Here is a 26035-nt window from a genome sequence, read left to right on the forward strand (position 1 = left end):
TGTGCCAGACAGATAATTTAATTTAGCTGTGTAAATGTAGGCTTGATGTTGAAATAATGTGGGTTTTAGTTTTGATTTGTGGGAACTCTGCTCTCCCTTGCATAACTACAGTGAAACTGTAGTCAGATAGCTTGTTTTTTTTGGCTTTAAGCTTGTTGAGCATTTCATCACTATTTTAAAGCACAGAACCGGCATAGTGAGTGCAGCCCACATTTTTCACATTTAAATAAAAAATTTTCTGTGTTAAAGTGTGGGACTTTCTTTTAGTGTACTGGTATGTTTCCTTACAAGTCCTGCTTCTGTCTATTTTAAAAGTCATCTTTAAATGATGTGACATTCCTGAGTATGGGTCACCATACTTGGCTGATTCGTGCTCTGCATTTAACCCATCCGAAGTGCGCACACACAGAGCAGTGAACACACACACACTTTGTGAACACACACCCGGAGCAGTGGGCATCCATTTATGCTGCGGCACCCGGGGAGCAGTTGGGGGTTCGATGCCTTGCTCAAGGGCACCCAAGTTCTTTTACATAGAAGGTGCCCTTTATTAAAAATTTGAAAATATTAAATTTTCTAATATTTTATTGAAGAGCATTTGAAACCGTAATTGTGAAGACATTATTGATCCTTATGACTGATTTTGTTAGTTTTAGGAATCGACAAACTCTATGTAGGAAGAAAGTGGTTTGGATTTCTTTTGGACTCACTCAACTTAACATAAGCTGTTAGCATCAGGTCATGAGCTGAGAGCAGTCAGCGGGTGTTGTATGGTTTAATACAGCCTTCAAAAGCCCCTTGCACTTTACTCCAAGTCTCTAAATCTGAGCAGTTATTTTAAACATTCAGCTTTTTTTTTTTATTTTTTTTATCAGTGCTGTTAATTACTAGGTCCTTTTTCAGTGTAGCAACAGTCTTGTTCCTCGGGCGACCAGTGTCTCCCACTGTCAGTGTTTGGCTTCTCAGATAAGACTTCCTTGCATTTTCAAGTATTTAAATTAATATGCAAAGTCAGTAGTAGACCATTTGTTTTGCCATTTGTTTGTGGTTGCTACTACAGGAGAGGGCTGGCGGTCATGTGTAGCATCTCATCAGCCCTGGGCCACGAGATCTCCACTGAGATCCACTTTGAGGAGTATCTAGAAGCTCATTGTTCCATCAGTCATTCACACTTGACTTGAGCCTGTTCTTCTGCTCTCAGGCCGTCACTTTGACGTCCTGCCTTCTTGCCCTGTTTTCTTAGCATCGATTGCCTGCTGCTCTGAATGTCAGAGGTGGAATATGGCTGTAAATAAACCACCTTGTTTGTCACCATCTTTGTTTTGTGTAATGCATGGAATCTGGTTTGTACAGGTTTTCAAAAAAGGTGAAGAACAGGCTTTGATGTATGACTGATAGCTCTGCATTTCTGGATAGCCTCAGAGCTTATTGAAATGCAAACATGCATCCACTCATGGCAAGAGAATAAGGAAGTTCATTTTAAGGAAATCCCCTTCTCTGTGAACCAAATATTTGCCTTGTCACCTTCCGAAGAACACAAAATTAGAAGTCTTTCTTATCATCATGCTTCTAAAAAGCATTTTCAGGCTCTCCAATGCCTTCTGATGCGAAGCCTCCTTGCCTCTCAAGAAAGTGCAGTGTTCAATCTGATGGCCAAAAAGCGTACAAGACCATAGGAACCTCTCTCAGCAAGTTTCAGATCCGTCACGTGCCTTCTGGCAGACTCTAGGTGAGATGTCGTATGACATGATTGTTGATTTATCCTCCAATCTGAAGATTTTAACTCGTTGGTCATTTGGTCATGCTTTTCAAGAACAGTCTGCTTGTGGTAGATTTACAGCTGTGCTGTACTCTTTCCATTATTATTATTATTAATTTAACTCCGAGGGTGTCCAAACTGCAGCTCGCCTCCTGTTCTGATGCGGAGGGTGTTTTAAAAATAGAACAGATTTTGGCCTGCTATTGTGAAATTATATGAAATTGAACACTGAGTTTATCTGTCACATACAGCCAAATCTCAGCGCTTCACCTTCACTAGGACTTTCTCGTCACAGGTGCCATCAACTTCATCCACTGGTCACTTTCTCTGACCACTGGGGTTCTGTATTATAAATGCATAAGGATTCTTATGTGTTCATATCAAAGCATAATACAATTCAAGTTGGAAATGTGAATGGTTTATTGACTGGTTTTGTTTGTTTTAGATGATCTGAGATGTGCCTGATGAGAGATTGGTCTCCTAGAAACGTTCTCTTTTGAACTTCAACGTCACTGTGTTGTTCATCAAACATTTCAAAGGAGTTGAATATTACGGAGAGACTCAATTTTGGTGTTTCTTTGAGTCTGCTTGCTCACATAAAGAAGATACAAAACTGCATTTCTGCATTTTCTGTGAACATGTGAGTGTTGCTTGCCTATGCAGAAGTCTCTACCACAAAGCTGTAATGATGTGGGAGGTGGCTAAGGTCTTTGGAGTGTTATTTAGAAGGTTGCTATGTAGGCTTGCTGTGATAGTCAGTGTGGACTGTTACTTGCCCACCGCAGCACTGCCTCCAACTGTCTTTCTGATTTTTATAGTAATAAAAATAATTTGGTTCAGTTAGAGAACAGACACTAAAATCAAAAAGTGAACGCGGCTGTTCAATGCAGCGTCGCGTCACAGTTCAGCAGCGGTTTAATTTATCAAGTGAGAAGAGTGAGTCAAGCTGAATGACAAGAAGAGTGAGGTGAGAGAGACAAGACCATAACAGAAGATTTAGTTAAAAAAAAAAAGATTTATATATTTTTTCCCCCTAATTCTGGTGACTAGATATGACACTCATTGTTTTAATATCCACCATGGAAAAAAATCATAAATCAAGTTGCGTAGATGAGTAATAAAACAGCAGTACGACTTGAGGTATTATTCATGTCTTTAAGTATTAGCAGTTGTAATAGTGATGCTTGCCTTAGCAAGTGCTGCTAATTATAACTGCACCATGCCTTCCTGCCAGACACAGAGACAAATGATATGATTTACAGCAATCAATTGTTAAATCAGCTGTTATTGCATGCACAGCAGTGTGGTGGATAGAGGTCTCGCTATCACTCTTTCATCTTTCAATCCATTCTTTATTTACTGCTGAGAAACACTGAATGTGAGGTGCAACAGCTTAGGGTTCAGGAAGTGTATTTAAAAGTGATATATCACAGACAGTTTCCCATCCCATTGCTCAACGGCAATGCAATCAGTCATTTGCTGAGAGTTATTCCATCAGAAGCTGACTCTGTGTTTTCCTGCAACTTTAAAACGTTTAATCAGAATATTCATTACAGTTCCGGGCGCCTGGGTAGCAGGAGCAACTCCGGTAGGCAGTTTTGTCAGAAAGCCTCCTTTTTTGGGGGAAATAAAATCTAAAGCCTTAAAAGCATAAATAGGCATGGGAATCATGAGCCATGACTCTGCAATCTGTGGTTTGTCCATTTATCAAAGGTAGCTTTGTGTGAAATTGCAGACTATTTATAAAAAAAAAAAAAAAAAGGTACTTGCTTTTAGAAGTGCTTAAGTACAAAAAGTAAGTTTCCTTTTTCTTTTCTTTTTTTTTTTTGTCAACAGCGAGATTGACATCATTAATTGACATCAAATCTTAAAAATGCCCTCTAATTGCTCTTGCGATTCTTGGATGTCATACACAGAACGATTTGTGCAGTGCTGCTTCCAAGTCAAATGCCTGTTGTGTTTTGTTAGGAGATGAACAAAAGTTATTTTGTGGGTTTTATAGGTAATATTAATTTACACAATTTTGCATAATTCGTCTATATTGTTTCTAATAACAATAAAATGTAATTTGTATACGTTTTTTTGCAACCGGTCAGTGTTCAAAAAATGCTGGGAAATCACTTCACATAACCCTACAAAAGTGATTATATGGTGTCTGCTACATAGTAACGATTTTCTACTTCGGTGACCTTGATAGAAATGTAGTGAAGTGAAAACTATGGTATTTGTCTTCCAAATGTAGTCATAAGTTAAAGTCATACGTTTCTAGAAAAAGTTATACAGAAATTCGACTTAAGTACTCAAGTAAATGCACTTTGTTACTCTCCACCTCTGAATGTGAGCTTAGCAAATGTCATTTGTCAGTCTTTTAGCACATACTCAGAAAAAAGTTTAACAAGTTAGTTGTTCAATGTTAATTGTTTAAACACTTTTTATTTTATTGTATTTTTTTCTAGTCAACTGAATGATTTTGTCCCTCCATTAAAAGTCCAGTGGTCTCGTTTATAAATGCTGTGTATGCACAAAATAGGCATAGAAACATGTGCATGCAATTTTCACCACACGTATCGTGATTTATAAAAAAAAAAATAATTGCCGTAAATATGTATGCACCATACGGACATTCTAGACCATGCGTACGAACTCTCTTTCCTGGCGTGAGAAAAGTAAACAATGATTTTACACATTAACATTGAATACTCCACTCGCATTAATGGAGATAAACACTGAAATTACATAGTTTTACACAAAAACATAATTATACAACTATAATGGACAACTATATTTAGAACTCTATTCTAAAATATACCTGAGCTCTATCAGCCTAACTCTAGTAAATGACAGAATGTTCATTTTTCAGTGAACTATCTATCCTCTTAACTTTCCTTTTTTTAGTTTTTGTAACGATTCATTAAAAGTGATTTTTTCTTTTTCTTTTTGCACAATCAAAAGAAATATAGCAACAAATTAGTTATTAAATGACACAAACAAGTATAAATACTGACACAGTTAAAATTTTGAGGAAATGCTCTTCCAATAAGGTGAACTAGGCATTCTGCAGTCATGGCACTCTTCTGCTTTCTTTTGATGTGAGTGTCGGCCTCTAACACGTGGTGAGCTGTCTGCATCTGAGTAAGTGGTTGGCAGCTCTAATGCTGGCACAGGCTGAATGCTGCTTTATGTTTCTATTGATATCACAGCATGGTGAGGCCTGGAACCACTGCTGTGTTTGCGCATTTATTTCAAAGCTTGTAAACATGATGTCTTTAGAGTCTTATTTGCTATAGTATAGTAATGATACGGTTTACTCCGTTCCCTAATGTCATGTTTATTATGTGGCAGTTGCGTCGGGTCTTGATTGAGCAAACAATGTTTGTGTTATTGATTCTTCACTGCTTTAGACAATAGTGGAGAGTGGGGTAAACTGTGCCACGTCTTATTGATTTGCCCTCTAGTCAAGGAGAACGGAGAATCTCTCAGATTCTTTAATGAAAATTTTTGTTGATAAGACTAGTGTAATAGTATTTCCTGCATTTGGATGCGAAGTTGGTTGAGCCATTGGCACACTTTACCCCATAGCTACCATTTTGGAAAATAAATCACAATCTCAGGCACTGCTTACAAAATCACATATTTCCCAGCACTCTTTGATGTCCATTCGAGGTCACACTTGGTAAAGATAGTTCATTTTTTCCCTTTCCTTACATTAGCACCTCCATTGTTTGGCCTTGAATAAGCAGTTTTAAAAAGAGTATCCCTCACTTTGAAAAAAAGAAACGGGGCCTTATATTCTGACCCTCATTATGTATAACACTGAACTCCCTTCAAAATCGATACCAGTTCAATGGCACTTTTCTTATCTGTACTGTCCTCCACCCTTATTTCTTTCTCATGCTGTTTGATTTTTTTTATTTTTGCCTGTGATTTGTATTCTTTTTACTGTCCGTGTCTGTTCCGACAGAATGATGCTGCTCTTGCGTTCTGTCTGTAGATGAGTAACTAAGTTTTATACTGAGGACTGTCAGTGTTTGCTTGGCAGGTAACCTTGAGACAGGACTGAAATGTTGATCTTGTGGTTAATGACTCCCAATGAGAAAGACGCACAAGAGAAGATGAGCAAGATTCAGTTAAAAACACCGGTTCACTGACCCGCACTCTTAACCCGGGACAGTAATCAATCACTATCAGAACTGAACTTTTACACAGCTTTTTTTCCATTGCATTTTTCACTGTAATAAATCAAAGGGTTCCTCTGTATCCAGCTTCCTGACAACCGTTTTCCCTTTTTTCTAGAATCACTAGGTATTTCTTTAGTGTTGTGATTGGTGACATGAGCCCTAGTGTGAGAATAATTAGCTAAGAGGCCTTGTTGCTTGATTTGTCAGAGGTATAGACACTGAGGAGCCAGTTTACTCAACAGTTGCCTGTGTCAGAGCCCGGTGTCATCTTCACATACCATATGTGATGTTGAAGTGCTGCTCCATGAATATTTAAAAAGTTATTTTTGTTCCTTCCTGGGAAACACCTCCTTTGTGTGCAAATGAGGCTTATTATAGAAGTGTATAGAAAATAGAAGTACAGCATTTGTAATGTTTTACCTGGTTAAAAAGTAGTTTGCTGTCTACTGAAATGAATGTTTTTCATTATGTTAATGATTCTTTCATTGAATGTGGCGAAAGAGAATGACGTGAAAAAAAATTGCAACGTCAATGAAATGTTGTTTTTCACAATAACCTGGCCAGTTTTGTCTAAATGTTTTTAGTAAACGGATTGTTTTTAGCATGTAGTTAAAAAAAAAGATTTAAGCATATGTCTCATGTAAATTGATGCTCTTGAGAGTCATATAAGGGAGGCTGGGAGTGGGTTGCTTTTTTTTTTCAAAATTAATTGTAAAATTAATCTAATCATGAGTATATAGAATATAGAAGTGCAGATTTGGAATAACACATTTGTCTGGTTTTGCTTTGGCTACATAAAAAAAGGTTATATGTGCTTAAGTAACAAATTAAATTATTTTCATTTACTTTTTTCCAAAAAAGAAATAGCCTGAACTTTGTCTAATTCATTTTAGGGAATTCATTCTTTTTATTCTGATCATCAAAAAGATTCACGGATCTTTCTCAAACTCACGAGTGATCCGTTATGGAAATTGAAGCTCATAAAAGTCATATAAAAAGGAGGCTCGGAGTGTTTATTTAATTTTGTTTTACATAATTGATACATTTGAATCATGAGGGAGCTGAAATCTTCATATACAGTATAATTAGAATCTGAACCAGAATTGCTATTTCTTTTTAAATGAGGGCTTATTGACAGAGGATGTTTGTGTCCATTTTCCAGTGATCATGGCACTAGCTAATTGTAGCTTAGAAAACATTTTTGGACTATTTTCCCTTTCATTTTAAGTTTCCCTGAAATAGGCTTTTTTTGTGCCATTACCATTTGCTTAATTCCGTCAGGTGCTAAACAACAAAGACATCAGGCAAATAATCATTATCAGTGGAGTCATTCATGGTGGATTCCCTCCCAAAGGCCCCTCTTCCTAACCCATCGCCAGACTGTAGTTGATGCGTAACTAATGAAATGAAGAGGCCGTATCTGAGCAAGCATCTAACCTAAAGGGCCTCACTGAATCATTCACTTTTACAGAGAATATTGACCTTTCTGTGAAACGCTGAAACTGCAGCCCTCTCACACAAGCGTCGTCACAGCCCTGATACCCTTATAATTCTGTTTAGATGTTACACAGGTCTGCCTATGTTTGCTTTCATTTCTAAAGCCCTGGGCTGTGTTCCTTAACACCGGGTGGCATTTGGAGGTGGATTCAATCTCCTGAGCTCTGGAACCTGTGCCATTTCCTCTCTCCTCACACCTGCCCCTCCCCTGTCCATTTAGACCAGCCTGTTTCATCCGGGACCGGGAAACACACCGCATGCCACGTTGATGTGTGAAGAGCAGTCAAGCTTAAAAAATGTATATGTAATCCCAGGCTCTTACCAATCGGAGAGCCAAAATATACAGATTACGCCGCCACGTACGTTTTCAGAAGAAGCCGAATCGAGGACAGATCCAGTGGGAGACAAGAAGATGATGCAGATGAAAGGGGGAGAATCAGTCGTTGACTGTTTTAAATAGCTGTCTCTTCTGACTCAGAGTGCGGATGTGGATGAGAGTGACTTGTATGCTGAAGATTTGCATCTAGTTTGCAGTAGATACACACAAGCCTCTTGTTCCTCAGGGCCCCGAGCGAGGGACGTGAGTTATCGCGCACCACTAACGCATACTGATGCGCTGTGATTGAGTTTTCAGGTGATGAATACACTGATGTGAGCGATTCAAGCAGATAGGCGTGCGCACAGGATCAGCTTGTTATCTGATACATGCTGTAAGTCCTGTTTGGTGAAGGGCTGAACATTGCCGGACAGGTTATGAAAGCGCTTAGCCTGTGGCCTGATGCCTACCATTCCTCTACCTGAGGTGTTGAACAGACACACACACACACACACACACACACATGCTCAGCCCGTGGCTGCATTAAACCCTCAGATTGTTTCTCTCAATGCATTCTGAATTATACATACCAGCAGTTATGGTACTGCTGCTCGCACTGTCCCAGGAAACACTGGGGGGAGAACGAGTGGGCGGTGGGTGGGGTTGAAGTGTGATGCTGAAAGCCTGTCGAGATGTGATGACAGCATATGCTGTCTTTATCAAGACCCTCATAGACAGAAATGGCGCTGTTGATGAGTGACTAACTAAAAAAGCTGCATTTTTAAGATGCGGCTGAACTCTGCATTATCGTTTATATGCTGTTTAACAGTAAACCCTCTACAAATGTGAATTACTACGTAATTGGCTAAAACCCATGTTAGACTAAGGAATTCCCCCAAATGTTGTCCCAATTCAAAGAATTTTCTATATTAATTCTGGGTAACCATAAATTTTAACCGTGATTAATCGTATGATTGCCTGTGGTTAATCGTGATTAATCGCATTATGCACAAAACAAATAATGCATAGGAAGGCATAATGTCAGGAAGATTTTTCTCCAATTTAAATTTGAAATTACATCAACTGATCAGTTATATATTTAAAAAGATGACATAAGTACTTTAAAGGCAGGTTCTCTTGAACTGTTTTAGAGGAGCATCCTCAGATCTGATGGGGAGTAATCGTAGCTTCCACTGTAACTGCACGCAGAAACACCCACTCCTGTGACACCCTAACCACGGTTTGTTGACCCGAGGCCGTGAAAGGAAAAGCTTGCAGAGATCTGGTTTCCTAGCTGTCCGTCACCATGTGTGTTTTGTGAAAAATTTTCCTCTGGCAATCCCATGCTTCCATAGCTCTGAGTCAAGTTGTTGCCCTTATCACGCTACAGGAATGTCCTGGGGTCACGAACTCGACCACAGGGGAAACGCACAGACCTGTTCCAGTGTTTTTTAGGGATTGTTTACAGGGGGCGAGCAACTGCAAATCCTTTGGCACAGACAATAGGTCTTAAGTACAGACTAAACAAAACAACAGTATATATTAACATATTTTGTTTATTTAGTTTTTATCTAGTGTACCATTTTAGTTAAACAAAACCATGAATATCTGACTAAGTACTCTCTCATGCAAACTTCTAGTCAGTAAGTCATTTCAATTTAATTCAGCAACTTTGATTTGTCTTCAAAATGTATTTTTGACTGATTTATTAAAAGAAACCGCTTATAACATTTGTTTGTTCATGACCGAACTGTACTGGTCTGCCTGAATCCTTTTTTTTTTCAGGATAATGCAAGAAGAAAGGCATGTCGTGGGTTTATTATCTTTATTATTACACACAAAAAAAATTGGGTTTCTTTTGCAGCTGGAGCTGTGGAGCTGTGTTAAAGCACGTGCCGCAAAGCTCAAAGTTAACATCCTTTAGTTTGTTGGTTCATTCTCTGGCTATGAAACAAAGCAAGTAAGTAATTAAATAACATAATATTGTGTATCTGCGATCTCACAGGCTGATTCGGTCTGTGCCCAAAAAGTATTGAATTCGATACCAGTCCTACTTTTAGGTACTAATATGTAACTTTAAGGTACTAATATGAACCCTTTAGGGATATTAAAAGTTGTGCCTTTTGAGAAAGTACCACTCCAGTGACAGCCTTTGTAACTAATGTTACCTTGCTGATACAACAGTACTATAACCAAGTAGAAAAGCAAAACTGTCTTTTTTTTTTTTTTTTAAACATGTTCCCCTGACTGGTTCTCTTGTTTGATGTTGGTCAGTCTGATCTGATGTTGCTGTGTCACTTTTAACGGTTCATTTGAATGATCTCCCTCTCCTTTTTCCCGTTTCTCCATGTGTCCTTGCAGTGTGGAGGAGATGAGAAGCGATTGGACAGCAGGACGATCTATGTAGGAAATCGGCCATGTCCGGACACTGAGGCCTTCATCCCCTCTAAATTCTGTGACAACAGGATCGTGTCCTCCAAGGTAACTCCTAGTATTTGTTATACTTCACCATCACAAATCTGAAAGCAATCAGTCTGAAGAGCTGGGCTGTTCCTTAACCTCGCTGCAGTGTAATCAGACTTTTACAGGATTAAGGGTTTTCCAGTTCCCTACAAGAGCCTGTTTGTAATTTTCTTTAGCTCATAATTAGCAAGTGTTGTTTAATGCCATGGCAACTGCACCACAGCGTTTACACACGAGAGCGTATTAGCAGCCGCATGTAGACAGTACGGCTGCAACACGCTTCTCTCGACCCCTGGTGTTCAGCCACCTGTTCCTCCAGGTGTGAAGAGACTGTTGGGACCCTACTACTGCGCTTGAATTTAGAAACTCCTTTCCATTTTCTTTCCTTCTTGTTTTCCCTGTTCTTTCATAATTGCCTCTTCGCAAACTGCAGTAAATCTTAGCACCCGCTTCCACCCCACAAAACTCACTAATTTGCCTGTCAGAGCAGTGCTGATAAATACATAGCTGCAATTAACGCTCAAGGGTTCAGGATGGTTGACTCTGCACCCCTTAATCTTGTGGGACTTCCTGAATCTCCTCATTCAGTCGATAGATGAGGAGTGTTTAAAGATACGAAATAAGAAACAAGGGAGTATTTATCAGACCTGTGGTTGTGCTGTAGTATCTATTCCTCTCTGCCATGAGCCTCTTAACACACTTTAATTACCTGAACTGAGAAGTTTACAATTCTCTATTCATCTGCTTTGCATATACCCACTTCTAACTCACCATAACCTTTTCTCCATGGTATCCCTTGGACCCTGTTTTTCTTTTGAAGAGATCCAGACCTGCCACAGCTTCTCAACTTTACCTCAGTATAACATCTACTGTTAGAAATAATGATGCATTCCCTTTTATCTTATTGCAGGTGCCCCAAACTGCCCTCTCTCACTTTCTTCACCCATGGAGATCCTTATTTAGCAGTGATGGTTATATTAGGTGGCAATAGCTGTCCACATTACAGTTATTTTTTTTGTCTCTTTCTCGGTCTTTATCTCCCTTCCTACATTATCCGGTCACTGTCTGCATTTATTTGGCTTATTGGATAGCTGAAATTCAAACAGTGTGAAATGCTATACTCCTACCAGGAGTTCAAAGGTTTTTCTCAAATACTCGTTGGACACAATTATTGGCCCCCCTCGAAATTCTTATGAGTAAAATATCTCTGAAGTATATTCCCATTTATATTCACAATTTTGAGCACTCCAGCGTGATTATAAACATGAAATTATCCAGCCATGGCTACCTGTTTCACAGAAATATAAAGAGGGAAAACAAAGCCCAAATTCCCTTAAACCATCCATCACAATGAGAAAAAACCAAAGAATATATTTCTGGTGTGCAGCAAAAGATAATTGAGCTACACAAATTGGTGAAGTGGCTTTAAGAAAAGAGCTAGAGCAGTGAAATTCCCATTTCCACCATCAGGGCAATAATTACGAATTTCCAATCAACATAAAATGTAATGAATCTGCCTGGAAGAGGACGAGTGTCTATATTGTCCTAATGCATGGTGAGAAGAAGAGTTTGAGTGGCTAGAGACTCTCCAAGGATCACAGCTGGAGAATTGCAGAAAATAGTTGAATCTCGGGTTCGGAAAACCTTAAAAAAAATTGTCAAACAGAACCTACATCAACACATGTTGTTTGGGAGGGTTACAAGAAAAATTCTCCTGACTCATCCAAAAACAAACTAAAGCATATTCAGTTATCAGACATGACTGGAACTTCAAATGGGAGTGGCTTCTATGGTCAGATGAAACTAAAAATGACCTTTTTAGCAGCAAACACTCAAGATGGGTTTGGTGAACACGGAGATAAAAAAGTACCCCATGTGTACAATGAAATATACAGCTGTATTTTTGATGTCGTGGCCCTTGTTTAAATACATTGCATCATGGGGCGTTAATTGTGGCCAATGTGTATTAGAGGAGAAACATTTATTTTAAATTCGTATCATCCAATGAATATCATCCATTTTTGTGAATTTTAAAAATAAAATAATCCAGATGCCTTCTTTATTTATATTTTATAAACACCGCGTCCATTTCTAAAAAGAGAGGTGAATAGATAGCGGGTCACTGCCAAACGGTTCATGTGGCAAGTTCCCCTTTCTGGGGTTCACTGAAGGAAGGCGATAAATCGCTAATCCAAATCAATGTAATACCTGCTGACCCAGAGAGCTGCAGCCCGGTCACACACATCAGAGAGCTCCAGAGCTATTGAACTCGTCTCAGCTCCCTCTCCCAGAAAATCACAAACACGGGAGCTGATGAATATTGAATGAATTTAATCCTTCCTCCAGCTCCACAACCTCCTCATCAGGTTGTGGATTTACACTCGCATTGCTGTAAAGGAATAGTTCACTTAAAATAAAAAATTCAGTGATTTTGCAAAAGGTCCATTCTGCTTTTCCATATAATGAAAGTGAATCGCAACTGTAGCTGCCAAGCTTAAAAAATGACAAAAATCACCATAAAATTAATTCATGTAACTTGTGCGCTATATTACGAGTCTTCTGAAGCCATACAGTATAATAGCTTTGTGAAGTGAGTATAAATTGACACAATTTTCATTGTTGGATGAGCTATCCCTTTAAAATCTTTTTTCTTTTTTTTACAACTTTAAATAAAGTAATTGACAACTTGTTTTTTTTTTTTTTGTTACTTGTTACTGTTTAACACTTTTTTTTTTCTGCTGTGTTCTCTCACTTTCTTAGTACACAGTGTGGAACTTCCTGCCAAAGAACCTATTCGAGCAGTTTAGAAGAATTGCAAATTTTTACTTCCTCATCATATTTTTGGTGCAGGTAAGTGAGTGCATTTGATCAGTCATAAGTGTTTACCATCCCCAGAGAGTCAGACTGTGTTGTGTGTGTGTGTGTGTGAGGATGCGAGTGTGTTTATGTGTGACTCATAGCCAGGCTGGTTCTGCCCCATGCTGATTTGATGTCATTGGACCTGTGAGAGGGGAAGCCTCCGCTCCGCTACATAAAAGCACATGAAGACGACCTTAGTTAAACTAGCGAGTTGAACATGTAAACAGCTGATGTGGTTAAGACAAGTGTGTGTATTTAAAAAAGGGTAATGGTGGATTGCTGAAGAGCATATGGTCTTGTTTGAAAACATTTTTACTGACCCCAAACTTGAATGTGGTGATATAGGAATAAAAATAAAATCTTTAACCAGTTTTGCTGGCTTATTCACAAATGTAAGCCAATTCTTTTAATGAATGGATCAAAAAGGCTCTCAAACTCTGTTTGAAACATGAATTTGTGGTCATTTGAAAATACACAAAAAGCATCTGACACATCTTTTGAAATCAGCAAATTCATAGATAAAAGAAGTTTACAGAAAAAGAAAAAGCCTTTTGATTTTAATTCATGATCCAGTGTCTCTCTAAACTAAGCATTGGAGATTATGCAAATTAAATGTTATCGAACATATAGATTTGACATTATCGTGCTTAACATGACATTATGGTTCTAACAAGATGCCTTCTTACTTAAAAGCTGTGTGTGTGTGTGTGAGAGGGAGAGAGAGATAGAGAGATCCCCAGGTGTTTGCCTGGTTCTGGTGTGCCAATACTAATCCTGCTTTTCTCTGGAGGGGCTCCTTATCCTCTCTGACTAGCTCTCCCCATGCAGCCCACTGTAATAACTGCACAAGGGAGACACACACATGCGCGCCTGTCACACAAAACTACGCTTACATCACCGGCCTCAGAAAAGATGCGTGCGAGTCTCCTGAGGCCCATTGCAAAAGCAACATCGTCTACGCCCATTTCTGTCTCCCCATGTCTTCATCCTGCCTTTTTTAGTTTTTTTTTTTGTTCTTCACCACCTCTCTTTTACTCATTTCTTTGTTCTCCCCCCTTCTCTCACTCTCTCTCCTTTTCCCTGTACGCCTCTGCAGCATAGCACTGCTGACGTCAGCGGCCAGGAAGCCCTCTGTAATGCTGTAGAGCCACAAATAGACACTGACTGATAAAAAGCACCAGTATGCTAAAAATAGCACTGCGTGCCTTCAGAGAGATGGGAGGAGAGGAGAACAGAAGGAGGGGAGGAGTTGAGGGGGATCTCGGTCTCTCACACGCACATTTTGACACACATTCTGCTGGAATGTTCTAAATACCTGTGTGTGTGTGTGTGTGTGTGTGTGTGTGTGTGTGTGAATACAGATGAGGGATTGTGCTAACAGGCAGTCAGTGTTCAGCCAAGTTGAAGTGCATAACCATAAAGAGGAAACTAGCATATAATCTTGAGTTAACGCTATAGAAAGAATGAAAAGAGAAAAAATGTTTTTTTTTTTTTTTTTTTTTTGCTGATATTTTAGAGTGGACTAATGTGAAGGATGGAAGGAAGCACAGCATGTACAATATGATTCATTGATTCTTTATCAAAATATTCTGAACGGTTTATAATTATCATTTTAAATTGGTTATTAATAATTCTAGTTATTTAAAAGCATGTGCAGGGCAAAACATGATGCCCGTAAATGTCATTCCAGACTGTGAGGCACATCTGTAGTGGCAACTGTAACAAAAAATCTCTGGTTTTGGTTTCATTTTACTATTATGTGCATTTAGAGTTTTTTTCCCTGCTGCCTTAAACTAGAACTGGCCAACAGAACATACTTGTCACCCACCAGTTGAGGAAACATTGGTTTAGCCTGTGCAAACACACCGGGATGGAAGCCTGCAGATACGTTTTACAGTCAAGGACAAAAAGCAACCAAGCAACCGACATTATGAATTCCATGAACTATATGTTTAACAGTCATAGGACACATAGTTTATCATGATCAAAAGTCATTTATTTTTAGGTCACTGTTGTCAATCAGCACCAATCTTGTTTTCAGAGTTGAATTTCACTATGATGCATTGACAGAATTATTATTTTAATTTTTTTACAGAAATTTGTAGTGTTTATATAAATTATTACACTACTAAAATATATATATATATATATATATATATATATATATATATATATATATATATTTTTTTTTTTTTAATTAAGCAGTCTAATCTCAGAACTAGAACTAAGGCCTGTGTTGGTTTTAAGTAACTCACATGTTGTGTGCCTGCCTCTGTAAGGTGTTTCGACGTTAACTGATGTGTTCAGCACTAGCTTTGGGAATTGGTTCCCTTGAGGCGGCGGTTAAATGGATGGTGTTTTGCGTCTACGAGGTGGAACTAGCGAGGTGGGTCTGGCAGTGATGGGTGGGGGTGTTTTGTGTGAGCGTAAACGCATCGAAGGGGCAACACTTCATCAGAGTAGTGACTGTATTTCATTACAGTCGCTGATGAACTGTATCAGTGGTGCTGTCGGTTACAGAGTGATCCAGGGGAATAGACTCCCATTGCACGCCTATATGTGTGTGTTTATTAAAACAGAAAGCGAAGAAAAGCGTACCGTAGGACAGACTGTTCTCGGCGATTTGTGGGGCCGCATTAGAGCGCTTTCTACTGACTGAATCCCAGACTCAGCCCTGGCTCTCGTGGAGAAGGGCCAGTCTCAGAGAGAAAGAAGAGAGAGAGGAGAAACACACCTGCCACATGGGAAACAGGGTTGGTATTCATCTGCATTCTTTGTTCAACTAGCCTTCATGGTAATGACGGAAAATAAGGCTTTTCTCAGATGTCTTTTTTTGTTCTGCAAAAAGAAAGTCATACATGTTTTTGAATGAGAGGGAAAGAGAGAATTTCCATTCATGATTTAACTACCCTTCTAATGTTGCTTCTCCTGAAGGTGTTGCAAATTAGCAAGAAAAGCCCTCTTTCTTCTCTTCCTCTTTCTGTTCCTGACAGCAATGCCACTAAACAGCTGTTAGCAGACACCTGGTAACTGAGAGGTATTTTAACACTTGATATGCCACTATGCTCCTGTGAACACGCGTGCACACAAACGCCGCTCGTTTCTCACAGTGCTGCAGCGTGTTGTTTTAGCGTAAGCTGTGGGGCAGGATTTAAAGATGCCTGAGTGCATTAGGGTTGGCCTGCGAGCTGTAACTTGTGGCTGTTAAGTAACTGTGTGTGACATGAGGAGGGGGAGGTTGCATGATCGGCCGAATCACAGAGCGCTTCAGATGTCGTCTAATGGTTCAGTCCGAAAGTGAAGTACTGTGTGTGTGTGGATGTTACAGATGGGCTCTTAGACTGTGTAAGGGCTGAAAGCACTTTTTAGTGTTTGTGTGTTGAGTGTGTGTGTGTGTGTGTGTGAGATCAGGATGATGGGGATTATTAGCTCTTGAGCTGGAGTGCTGCTGGTCTGAGATGGGCTTTCACCTTCTGAAGTCCCGCCGGCTTTACAGTCTCTCCCCACAGGAATTTTGGCACCGACACGGCATCTTTGTGTTTGAGCCATTTTCTGCAGTGAAGATGTTGTTTCTCACTGTGGCATGTGGTTTTCGCGCTGGCCTCTTTTAGACGGGCCCTGCATGGTGTAAGAGGAAGACGCAGTGTGTCTTGTGTGTGCTGTGGCTCGTAAGACGCACAAAATGTTCACATCTCTGTGAACTTGACTTCGTAACTTACCCAATTGTTTTTTTTTTTTGACATAAACACAAACATAGAGCAAGTATTAATAACACCAAGTGGTTGTGAAAGAGGTCCGGTTTCCTGAAAGAGTTTGTGCACTCTCGCTTGTTAAACTGGTGTTTACTGTTTCCAGCAATTGGATCTTGGTTGAACTCAAGCGGTCGTGGTTATGACGTGATATGTTTTTCATGTCCAGCTGCATTATTAAACTACTGACAGTTATCTGTCTGCTCTAGAACATTTATAGCTAAGTTTTAAAAACATTAGGTCCATAATTTTTCACGATTACCATTTTGAAAATGTGTTGGTTTTATAGTGTACAGTTTTACATAAACCTTTGTTGAGGTGAATTATTATTTTGAGTTTAATACAAGTGAGCCTCTCTGGGCAGCGGCTGTGACATACTTTTGATTAGCAGAGAGCAAATCTCAAAATGAATATCTGTTTTTGATGCTGTATGTTTAATTAATTTAGTCAAAATTGTAGAATTTAAATATATCGGCCATATTTGGTTATCAACCATAGCAGGAAATTAATTATCGACTTGGATATATTGTCTAGAATCTGTATTGTTTGAATAGCCTTAATTTACAGAATTATATATTTACATTTACATCCTTTTAAAAGTATAGTCACAAGATTTTGCGCATTATACAGAACAGTTCAAAAGTTTGGTGTTGGTAAGATTAAAAAAAAATATATGTTGTTCAGGAAGTCTCTCATTACAGTATTTCCACAAAGGCTACATTTATTTAATCAAAACTAATTTTAATTTAAATAACTGTTTGAATATATTTTAGAATGTAATTTATTTCTGTTATTAGCAAAGCTGAATTTTTAGCATCATTACTCCAGTCTTCAGTTTCACATGATGCTTCAGAATCATTCTAGTATGCTGATTTCTTATTATCTTGATTTTTTTTTTTTTCAGATTCTTTAATGAATAGAAAGCTCAAAAGCGGCATTAATTTCATTTTGATTCACTAATTTACAAATTTTTTTTTTGTGTAATAACGGAAAATTCTTTATTGTTACTTTTGACAAATATAATGCATCTTTGGTGAATAAATTAGTTAAGGTTCCTCAAAACAAATCTTATGCTCCCATACGTTTGAATGGCAGTGTTGTGTGGGAACAGTCTGACGCAATCTCCTACTAACCTGCCTGTGCAAAGTTCCTAGTTCTCAACTCCTGTCATGAACATGTAAAACCAGAATTGTTTTTGCATGATACTCAACAGGAAGGGACATGATGCAACTGTCTACAAAATATTGTTTATATAAGTACACCCAAAGGAATAGTAGGTAACCGGTAACTAGAATTTCATCTGCCTTTAATGGTAGCATTACTAACAGGTGGATGTTTAAATCCCAAATAAATGCAATTTTGCATCAGCTCTGTTAAAAAGTGTGTGTCTCCGCTTATAGGTGATTGTTGATACCCCGACCAGCCCCGTGACCAGTGGTTTACCTCTGTTTTTTGTCATCACAGTGACAGCCATCAAACAGGTTTGTCCATCTCTCCATTTTCACTAAAGCACATGATATTTTATAGCTATATGTCGCTGTTTAAATAATGCTGACCCCAGCCGAGAGTCCGGCTGACCCTGGACTCCATCTCTCACACACAAAACAATTGAATCAGGGGGGCTTGTCACAACACAGTGGTCTTCCTGCAGCTTTAGATGTATTGTTTTAGGATCAGCTTTTTTCACCCGCCTGCAGCGAGCCTTTTTTGAAAATCACAATGAAAGGTGGACTTCCTTCCGGATATCTGTGGCCTCACATTGAGAGGGGCTCAGGCCTTAATTGGGCTTTGAAATAAGAGCCTAGGGAACAATGTGACCCCAGCCAGCTTTGACTTCAAACGACTCGACTCCCTTAGCTCATGTGCACAGTTTCCATTATTAATACAGGCTTACTGTATGTGATGGAAACAATTACATGTGTAATTTTCAGAGAACTGTTTTATTTCTGCATGTGAGAAGTGTATTAGACTATCTCAGTCCTCCTGCTGCAGTTTTCTTATACACAAGCATACTGTTCGCTCACAATCTCTGTCTCTCTCCTCAGGGTTATGAGGACTGGCTGCGGCATAAAGCAGACAAAGAGGTGAATAAGTACCTGGTGACAGTGTTAGAGGACGGCCGGTCGGTGAGGAAGGAAAGTGAGAAGATCAAGGTACCTTTTAGTTGCTGTACCCTTGCCAGGTCTCTCATTTAACCAGCACCGTGGGATCAGGGTGTTGGCAAGTTGCCGTACTTCACGTTTTGACAAGTATGCCCACTAGGGGCGTTTACAGCCGGGATGGAACAAATGTGTTGTAGACTATAAAACAGTTTAGGTCACAGAGGTTTGGAAGAGTTTGCCAATACGGCTAGCTGGATGTCAACTATTTGTGTTTTTGCCGATAACCACTTTTATAACCATACACTACCATTCAAAAGGTCAGTAAGAGATTTAATCTGAATGGAATCTGGTTGCAAAAAAATCTAAATACTAAAAAAATCGGCTTTAAAATCGTCCAAATGAATTCTTAGCAATGCATATTACTTATAAAAAATTATGTTTTGATATATTTACGGTAGGAAATTTACAAAATATCTTCATGATCTTTACTTAATATCATAATGATTTTTGTCATAAAAGAAAAATATAATTTTGACTCATACAATGTTTTTTTGGTATTGTTAAAATTATACACCAGCGACTGGTGACCAAGACTGGTTTTGTGGTCATGGGTCACACACACACACATACACACATAAATGTTAGGGCTGGGCGATATATCTAATGATATGATCATGCGCATCTAGTCAGTAAATCTGGTTCCATGATTAGCGCTAAATTGCCATCACCTGCTTTCAAATGGAGCGGCAGTATTTCTTTTTTTTCGGCAAGGATGCATTAAATTGATCAGAAATGACAGTACAGGCATTTATAATGTAATAAAACAAATCATTTATATTTTAAATATGCTGTTCCTTTGAATTTTTCATCAAAGAATCCTGAAAAAATGTATCACTCTTTCCACGAACAAATATTAAGCAGCACACCTGCTTTCAGCATTGATGATGATGATGATGATAATAATAAATTTTGATCAGCAAATCAGCATGTTAGAATGATTTCTAAAGGATCATGTGACAGAAGTTGTTTAAAACAAGAGATTCATGTGGATGTGACTTCTTATTTGTTTAGTTTTTTCATTATATTTTAATTTAAAATGATTTATATGAACATTTTTGCACTTAGCACTGTATTTTGAATCTGAATAGACCTGCGACCCAGCAATTGAGAAGCGTTGCTCTTTGGTCGTGTGTAAGACTTGAGTCGTGTGTTAATGTCAGTGTGTTTCTGGTCAGGTGGGTGATGTGGTTGAAGTGGTGGAAGACGAGACCTTTCCCTGTGACCTAATTCTGTTGGAGTCCAGTCGGGAAGACGGCACTTGTTTTGTCACCACAGCCAGCTTGGATGGAGAATCCAACCACAAAGTGAGCTTACGCACCTCACATTCAATCTCTTATAATTTCTGCTGTCTTTCTGTTTGTTAACACTTCTGCACAAGTATAAACAGAATATGAGATACGGATTCATATATCATTCCTTTAGTCTCCTTTAGCCAAACTCTTTAAATAGGTGGCCCAGATCTTATCAAATCATATTTCTGCTCCTCATCTTTCTCCCACTTCCATCCGTCTGTATTCGTGTGTACAACATGACCTGGAATACTAATTTGCCTGTCTTTCCTGCAGACACACTACACGGTGTCAGACACTGAGAAGGATCTACAGGCTCTTACTGCCACCATCGAGTGTGAACAACCCCAGCCTGACCTCTACAAGTACAAACTCCTCTAACACAAACACAAACCTAACCCAAATCCCTTGATCTCATCTCTGTAGGTTGTTTGATTTCGGATCAGCAGCTACTGGTGTGATTCCATGGAAAAATCAGACACTATCTAGCCTTTCTGTTTGAGTATAAGAGCAAACAGACCTCGAAACACACACAATTTAGAGAGTCGGTCCATGGCCTACGACTGTAAGAGCAGTTTAACTCATCAGCGCCCCCTATTACTAACCACATCTCGTTAAAGCCTCTTTAGGCAGAAGAACATTTGCATTTCTGATTTCTAGAGCACCAGATGTCACCTGCTAAAGTTCAGTCTGTTAAAAAAAAAACTTCAGAGGGCTTTTGCCAATATGCCAGACTGTTGGGTCATCACCAATGAGCATCTTCCCTGTAATTGGCTCATTTCGTACACGGCTCATTTACATGGAGTACTGTACTGGAATACAGATATTATCATCAGGCCTCTTAAATGGGCAAGGAGACTCTATAAAATGATTCAAACACTAATGCATGTGCATCAGTTCTTTGCCTCTACTGAATGTTTTCAGGATGACCTCATCAAGTACTCTGATTGCATTCATGGGACGTCAGCCTTTTTTCCATGTGGGTTTGTGGTTGAGAGGACACATATGAGCGCGTACGTGCTTGACTGAAGCTTGTTTGCTCTCTTGCAGGTTTGTGGGTCGAATGCACATTTACCAGCAGGAGCAGGGGCAGGAGCTAGTAGTAAGGTGAGACTGTCTTTGGTCCATTCCCATGGGCCCACTATATCCCACAGTACCTCCTAGTCACTCCAGCTCTGTCTTTTCCTCTTGCATTAGCCTCTGATCATTATTCCATCGACCCGTAACGCCATGGCAGCATTAAAGTAAAGCCGGCCTGGCAGCTTCTCAAGCCCTGCACACACTCTTCCATTTGTCACCGGACTGTTTGAAATGATTTTCTGAGGCTGTACGCCGTGTCCTTCACGAGAGCGGGCCAGGCCAAACCAGCCTATATATTTCCAGCAATGCTGCTCATTAGGAGCCACTTTAACATGGGTTTGGATGCCAGGATGTGTCTCTATTGACATAATTGTTTGTTTTTATGCTTTAATTTAGATCTTTGGGCCCAGAGAACCTTCTCCTAAAAGGTGCTACATTGAAAAACACCAAGAAGATTTACGGTAGGCTCTGGCTCCTTTTAATTAGAGGAATTTTATGATGACGGGGAATTATATTCACCCGAATCACTCTTCATTGCATTTTCTTTTAAAGGTGTCTCGGTATACACGGGCATGGAGACGAAGATGGCACTCAACTACCAGGGCAAATCTCAGAAACGATCAGCTGTGGAAAAGTAAGCCAGTGACGAGTGCAGTCAGGTTGAAATATAGATTTTTGGATTATTAGCAGTCCTCATTTGAATGATTCGATATTGATTTCAGATAACAAGATGGATCTGTTTTTTGGGTGCATGTAAAAATATTGTATCTCCACATGAATCTTCCTGAATTAATTATCAAAATCAAATAAATCAAGATGTTATGAATCACAATTAAATTAAATTATTAATGTCTACCAAAGACCATATAACTAGTAATCTATAATATTTATATTTTATTTATTTTTTCCCATATAATCATATTGATAATCTATACATAATAAAAATAAATAGGAAAAAAATAAAAGTAAAGTGTACTAAATCAGAGCAACTTCAGTGTTGGTGTGTTTATGTGATTTTATATATGTACTTAATGTGAATAAGTGCATATGATCACGAGTATGTTTTCTCTCCTTTGCAGATCCATCAATGCTTTTCTGTTGGTGTATCTATGTATCCTCATCAGTAAAGCTATTGTGTGTACTACACTAAAGTATGTATGGCAGAGCAAAGCAGGTCAGGATGAGCCCTGGTACAACCAGAAGACTCAGAAGGAGAAAGACACTAATATGGTGAGTAGTCTGTCTGACCGATTCGAATATGATTACATGAATCAATTAGCAGTTCCTCCTATATCATCAGACATTCTTGATGCAATATAAATTTAGCGTTAATCTGGTCTCTGGTGGCTGTGGCCAGCTCTTACACAGATCAAATTTAATAAATCATAATTAGGGATTAGGTTTATGCTTAATCTCGGTTTCTTTGCTGCTCCAGCCATGATATTGTGTCTTTAAAGAGACTGAATGCAGGTGTTCTGTCTTTGTTTCAGTATTTGAAGATGTTTACAGACTTCCTCTCCTTCATGGTCCTCTTCAACTTTATAATCCCCGTGTCCATGTATGTAACTGTGGAGATGCAGAAATTCCTAGGCTCTTTCTTTATCACTTGGGATAAAGACTTCTTTGACCCGGAGATTGAAGAAGGCGCTCTTGTCAACACTTCAGACCTCAATGAGGAACTTGGCCAGGTTAGACACTTTTGGCGCTTTACCAGTCCGTAGTATGATTAGGCCCGGCATGACTCGGCTCGCTTTTTAGTTTGGCTTGGTTGCTTTTCCACTGCAGTTTGGTATCACTTCAAAGTGGGTGGGATTATAAATGTATTGTTATAGTTACGCTGCCTTGGTTTCTCACATCACAAATCCAGTGACGAACCTCAACCAAGGTGGTACTAAAAAAACTACACATTACACAGTGGAAAATCCTCAAAAAGTGAGTCGTACCGAGCCATACCATGCAGTGGAAAAACGCCATTTGTTCAAACCTCAGCTCAAATATGACTTTTTAGCTCTTTGTAATTATATACACAGTAGAATAAAATATTTCATTCCGAATGGTCAAATGATTTCTGATGAATATAATCTGAACTGTCCCTGGCTCTTTCATGGGCAGTGAGGTCATAGATCACCCTTGGCTGGTTATGCAGATGATTACTCTAAATTACAGGCCATGCTTCGTTAAACTGATTTATGCAAGCAGACTGGTTTTGTCGCAAATTAATTGTCCGTCCTTATCGTCGGAACTCCGGTAATTTGGGCCGGAGTAATGTGCTTTATTGCCTGGGTTTATAGTCGTTAAGGTCAACATTTGTCTGCGCCCTGCAGGTGGAATATGTATTTACAGACAAGACCGGCACGCTGACCCAGAACAACATGGAGTTCATTGAATGCTGTATAGACGGCTTCCAGTACAGATACAGAGACACCCTGAGCGAGGTGGATGGGCCTGTGAATAACCAGCAGCAGAATGCTGGACAGGTGAGTTATACTCATTCTGAGACCCAAAGGACCTCACATGGGATTGATTTTACAATCTACGGATTGTGTTGCTGGATGTGTACACCTCAATATGTAAACTGACTGCAGACCTCTTGAATTATAAATCCTCTGAGGCTGCGATATAAACACAAAAGCAGTAAATGTCTAATGTTTGTGCTGGCAAGCTATGAAGGACTAAGGTTATGTATATATATATATTTCTTTTTTCTATTCATCAAAAAGCGGCAGTCCTTTGTGAGCTCTTTTTTTTGTAAGGGCCCTTGTTAGTGTGTAGTGCTCATTATCTGTATACTAAGGTTGTCATAATACCAAAATGTTAGTAATCAATGCTGATACCATTGAAATTTTATTAATTAGTTTTGATAAACTAATACGGTATTGTACTAATTACATCTAAATAAAGATGTATTATGAATATATGATGTAATGATATAATAAATAATATAATGTTATTACTTTATACATAAATATTAACAAATTGAATAAAATGGTGTAATCAAGCATTTCTCAATTGGGATTCATTTAAATATATTTTTTTTTTATTAAAGTCACTAATATCCACCAGTGTTATATTAGGATTATTAATATACTATTGTAGTCTTTATTAACATTTTTAATAAGTTTTATTATAATTAAGTTGTCATTTTAATTTTAAAGTTTGAGTAATTTTGCTGTTTTCTTTCGTTTTCATTTTATGTTTATTTGTCATTTTAGTTCTTCACCCAAAACATTTGTTTAATTCCAGTTAGTTGCAAAACATTTTCTAATTTTCAACTAGTTTAATAGGGTTCATATAATATTTGTATTTTTTTATTATTAACTGTAATTCTCACAAATATGGATGTGTTTTTAGCATGTGTCATTTTGCATGCCTCTGTATTTCTATTTCTCAGGAGAAAGAGGAGTTGTTCCTGCGGGCCTTGTGTCTGTGTCACACGGTGCAGGTGAAGGAGGCTGGATCAGAAATACTTGTGGACGAAGTTGATGGGATGGATGGGTTACTGCCCCAGCCGGAGCAGGAAACAGGCTTCATCGCATCCTCTCCTGATGAGATCGCACTGGTGAAAGGAGCCATGAAGTAAGATAATGATAGGTTTCTTTTTTGGTCTGATAATAACCGTTGTAGGCTCTTACTGGCATTGCTTCTCTCCTCTTCAGATACGGCTTCACCTTCCTTGGTTTAGAGAGCAAGTGTATGAAGATAAAGAACAGGCAAAATGATATAGAGGAGTGAGTTATGATCCTTGAAATTATTGCTAATATGGTGCATTATTACTTACACCCCTACATGTTTTCAAATGTTTCAATTTAGGATATACATAAGATGTTTCTAACGTTTCAGATACAAGTTGCTCCATGTCCTAAACTTTGACCCAGTTAGGCGAAGAATGAGCGTCATTGTGCAGAACAATTCAGGTGAGCTGGAGATCATTAGTGATGCTTGCTATGACTTTTGCTATTACTCATACTCAGGGTTGTAGACTTGAATATACAAATAACATGTGCATAATTTGTAATGCATCACAAACCATGTGAAGGGGGTATGACCTTTTTAGCACTGAGACTTGGAAGATAATGCCATAGGTTTGCATTGAAGCAGGGATCCAATTACAGATTTGCTTTTTTATATTATTCTTTTTTTTTTGACACCTATGATATTTAGTATTTTTGTTGTGGGTCATGTCTCTTTGTTAAGCTTAAAATGCTGCATGTTTTTCACTTCAGAATGAATAGTTGGGAAGTAAAACATTTAATAATTTATACTTGCAGTCAGTACCACTCTGCACACAGCAGCCACTTAGCAACCCCCTGAACATCTCAGCATTGTGTTTGTGAGTTCTGCAGATGATGACTCTGAATGTCTCTCACCTCTACTACCCTTTATTTAGGGGAGACGTTGCTTTTCTGTAAGGGAGCTGATTCTTCCATCTTCCCAAGAGTCAGACCAGAGGAGGTGGACAGGATTCGCATGCATGTGGAGCGAAATGCAACGGTATTATAATAAATTTCAGCATGATGAGGTCTTGCAGCATTTCTTGCAGAATTATATGCTCATTTAGACTTTTAGACTGGAATAAAGCATAAAACTTGTTCATTATATCTCTGTATTAAAATGAGATGTCCTGTAGAGACATGAAATATTGAAAAGGTCAGTAAATTCTGGCCTAATTGCATGTTTCTGCTT

The 26035-nt window shown here is 38.8% G+C and overlaps 1 protein-coding gene across 4 annotated transcripts in view; it reads left to right on the forward strand.

Moving 5' to 3' along the window:
* The window catches only part of LOC128027234 (phospholipid-transporting ATPase 11C), a 54513-nt gene that overhangs the window by 14426 nt on the left and 14052 nt on the right, over window positions 1–26035 (forward strand). For all 4 annotated transcript variants that reach the window (XM_052614619.1, XM_052614620.1, XM_052614622.1 and 1 more), the window contains exons 2-17: window positions 10112–10231; window positions 12974–13063; window positions 18222–18302; window positions 18867–18974; window positions 20159–20287; window positions 20549–20637; window positions 21323–21379; window positions 21749–21813; window positions 21905–21986; window positions 22432–22582; window positions 22843–23040; window positions 23677–23829; window positions 24744–24928; window positions 25009–25080; window positions 25193–25266; window positions 25740–25843. In XM_052614619.1, the coding sequence (XP_052470579.1) occupies window positions 10112–10231; window positions 12974–13063; window positions 18222–18302; window positions 18867–18974; window positions 20159–20287; window positions 20549–20637; window positions 21323–21379; window positions 21749–21813; window positions 21905–21986; window positions 22432–22582; window positions 22843–23040; window positions 23677–23829; window positions 24744–24928; window positions 25009–25080; window positions 25193–25266; window positions 25740–25843 (1758 nt within the window). The remainder of the gene's footprint in view (window positions 1–10111; window positions 10232–12973; window positions 13064–18221; window positions 18303–18866; window positions 18975–20158; window positions 20288–20548; window positions 20638–21322; window positions 21380–21748; window positions 21814–21904; window positions 21987–22431; window positions 22583–22842; window positions 23041–23676; window positions 23830–24743; window positions 24929–25008; window positions 25081–25192; window positions 25267–25739; window positions 25844–26035) is intronic.

Source organism: Carassius gibelio, chromosome A14 (assembly GCF_023724105.1).
Source record: "Carassius gibelio isolate Cgi1373 ecotype wild population from Czech Republic chromosome A14, carGib1.2-hapl.c, whole genome shotgun sequence".
Lineage (NCBI taxonomy): Eukaryota > Metazoa > Chordata > Actinopteri > Cypriniformes > Cyprinidae > Carassius > Carassius gibelio.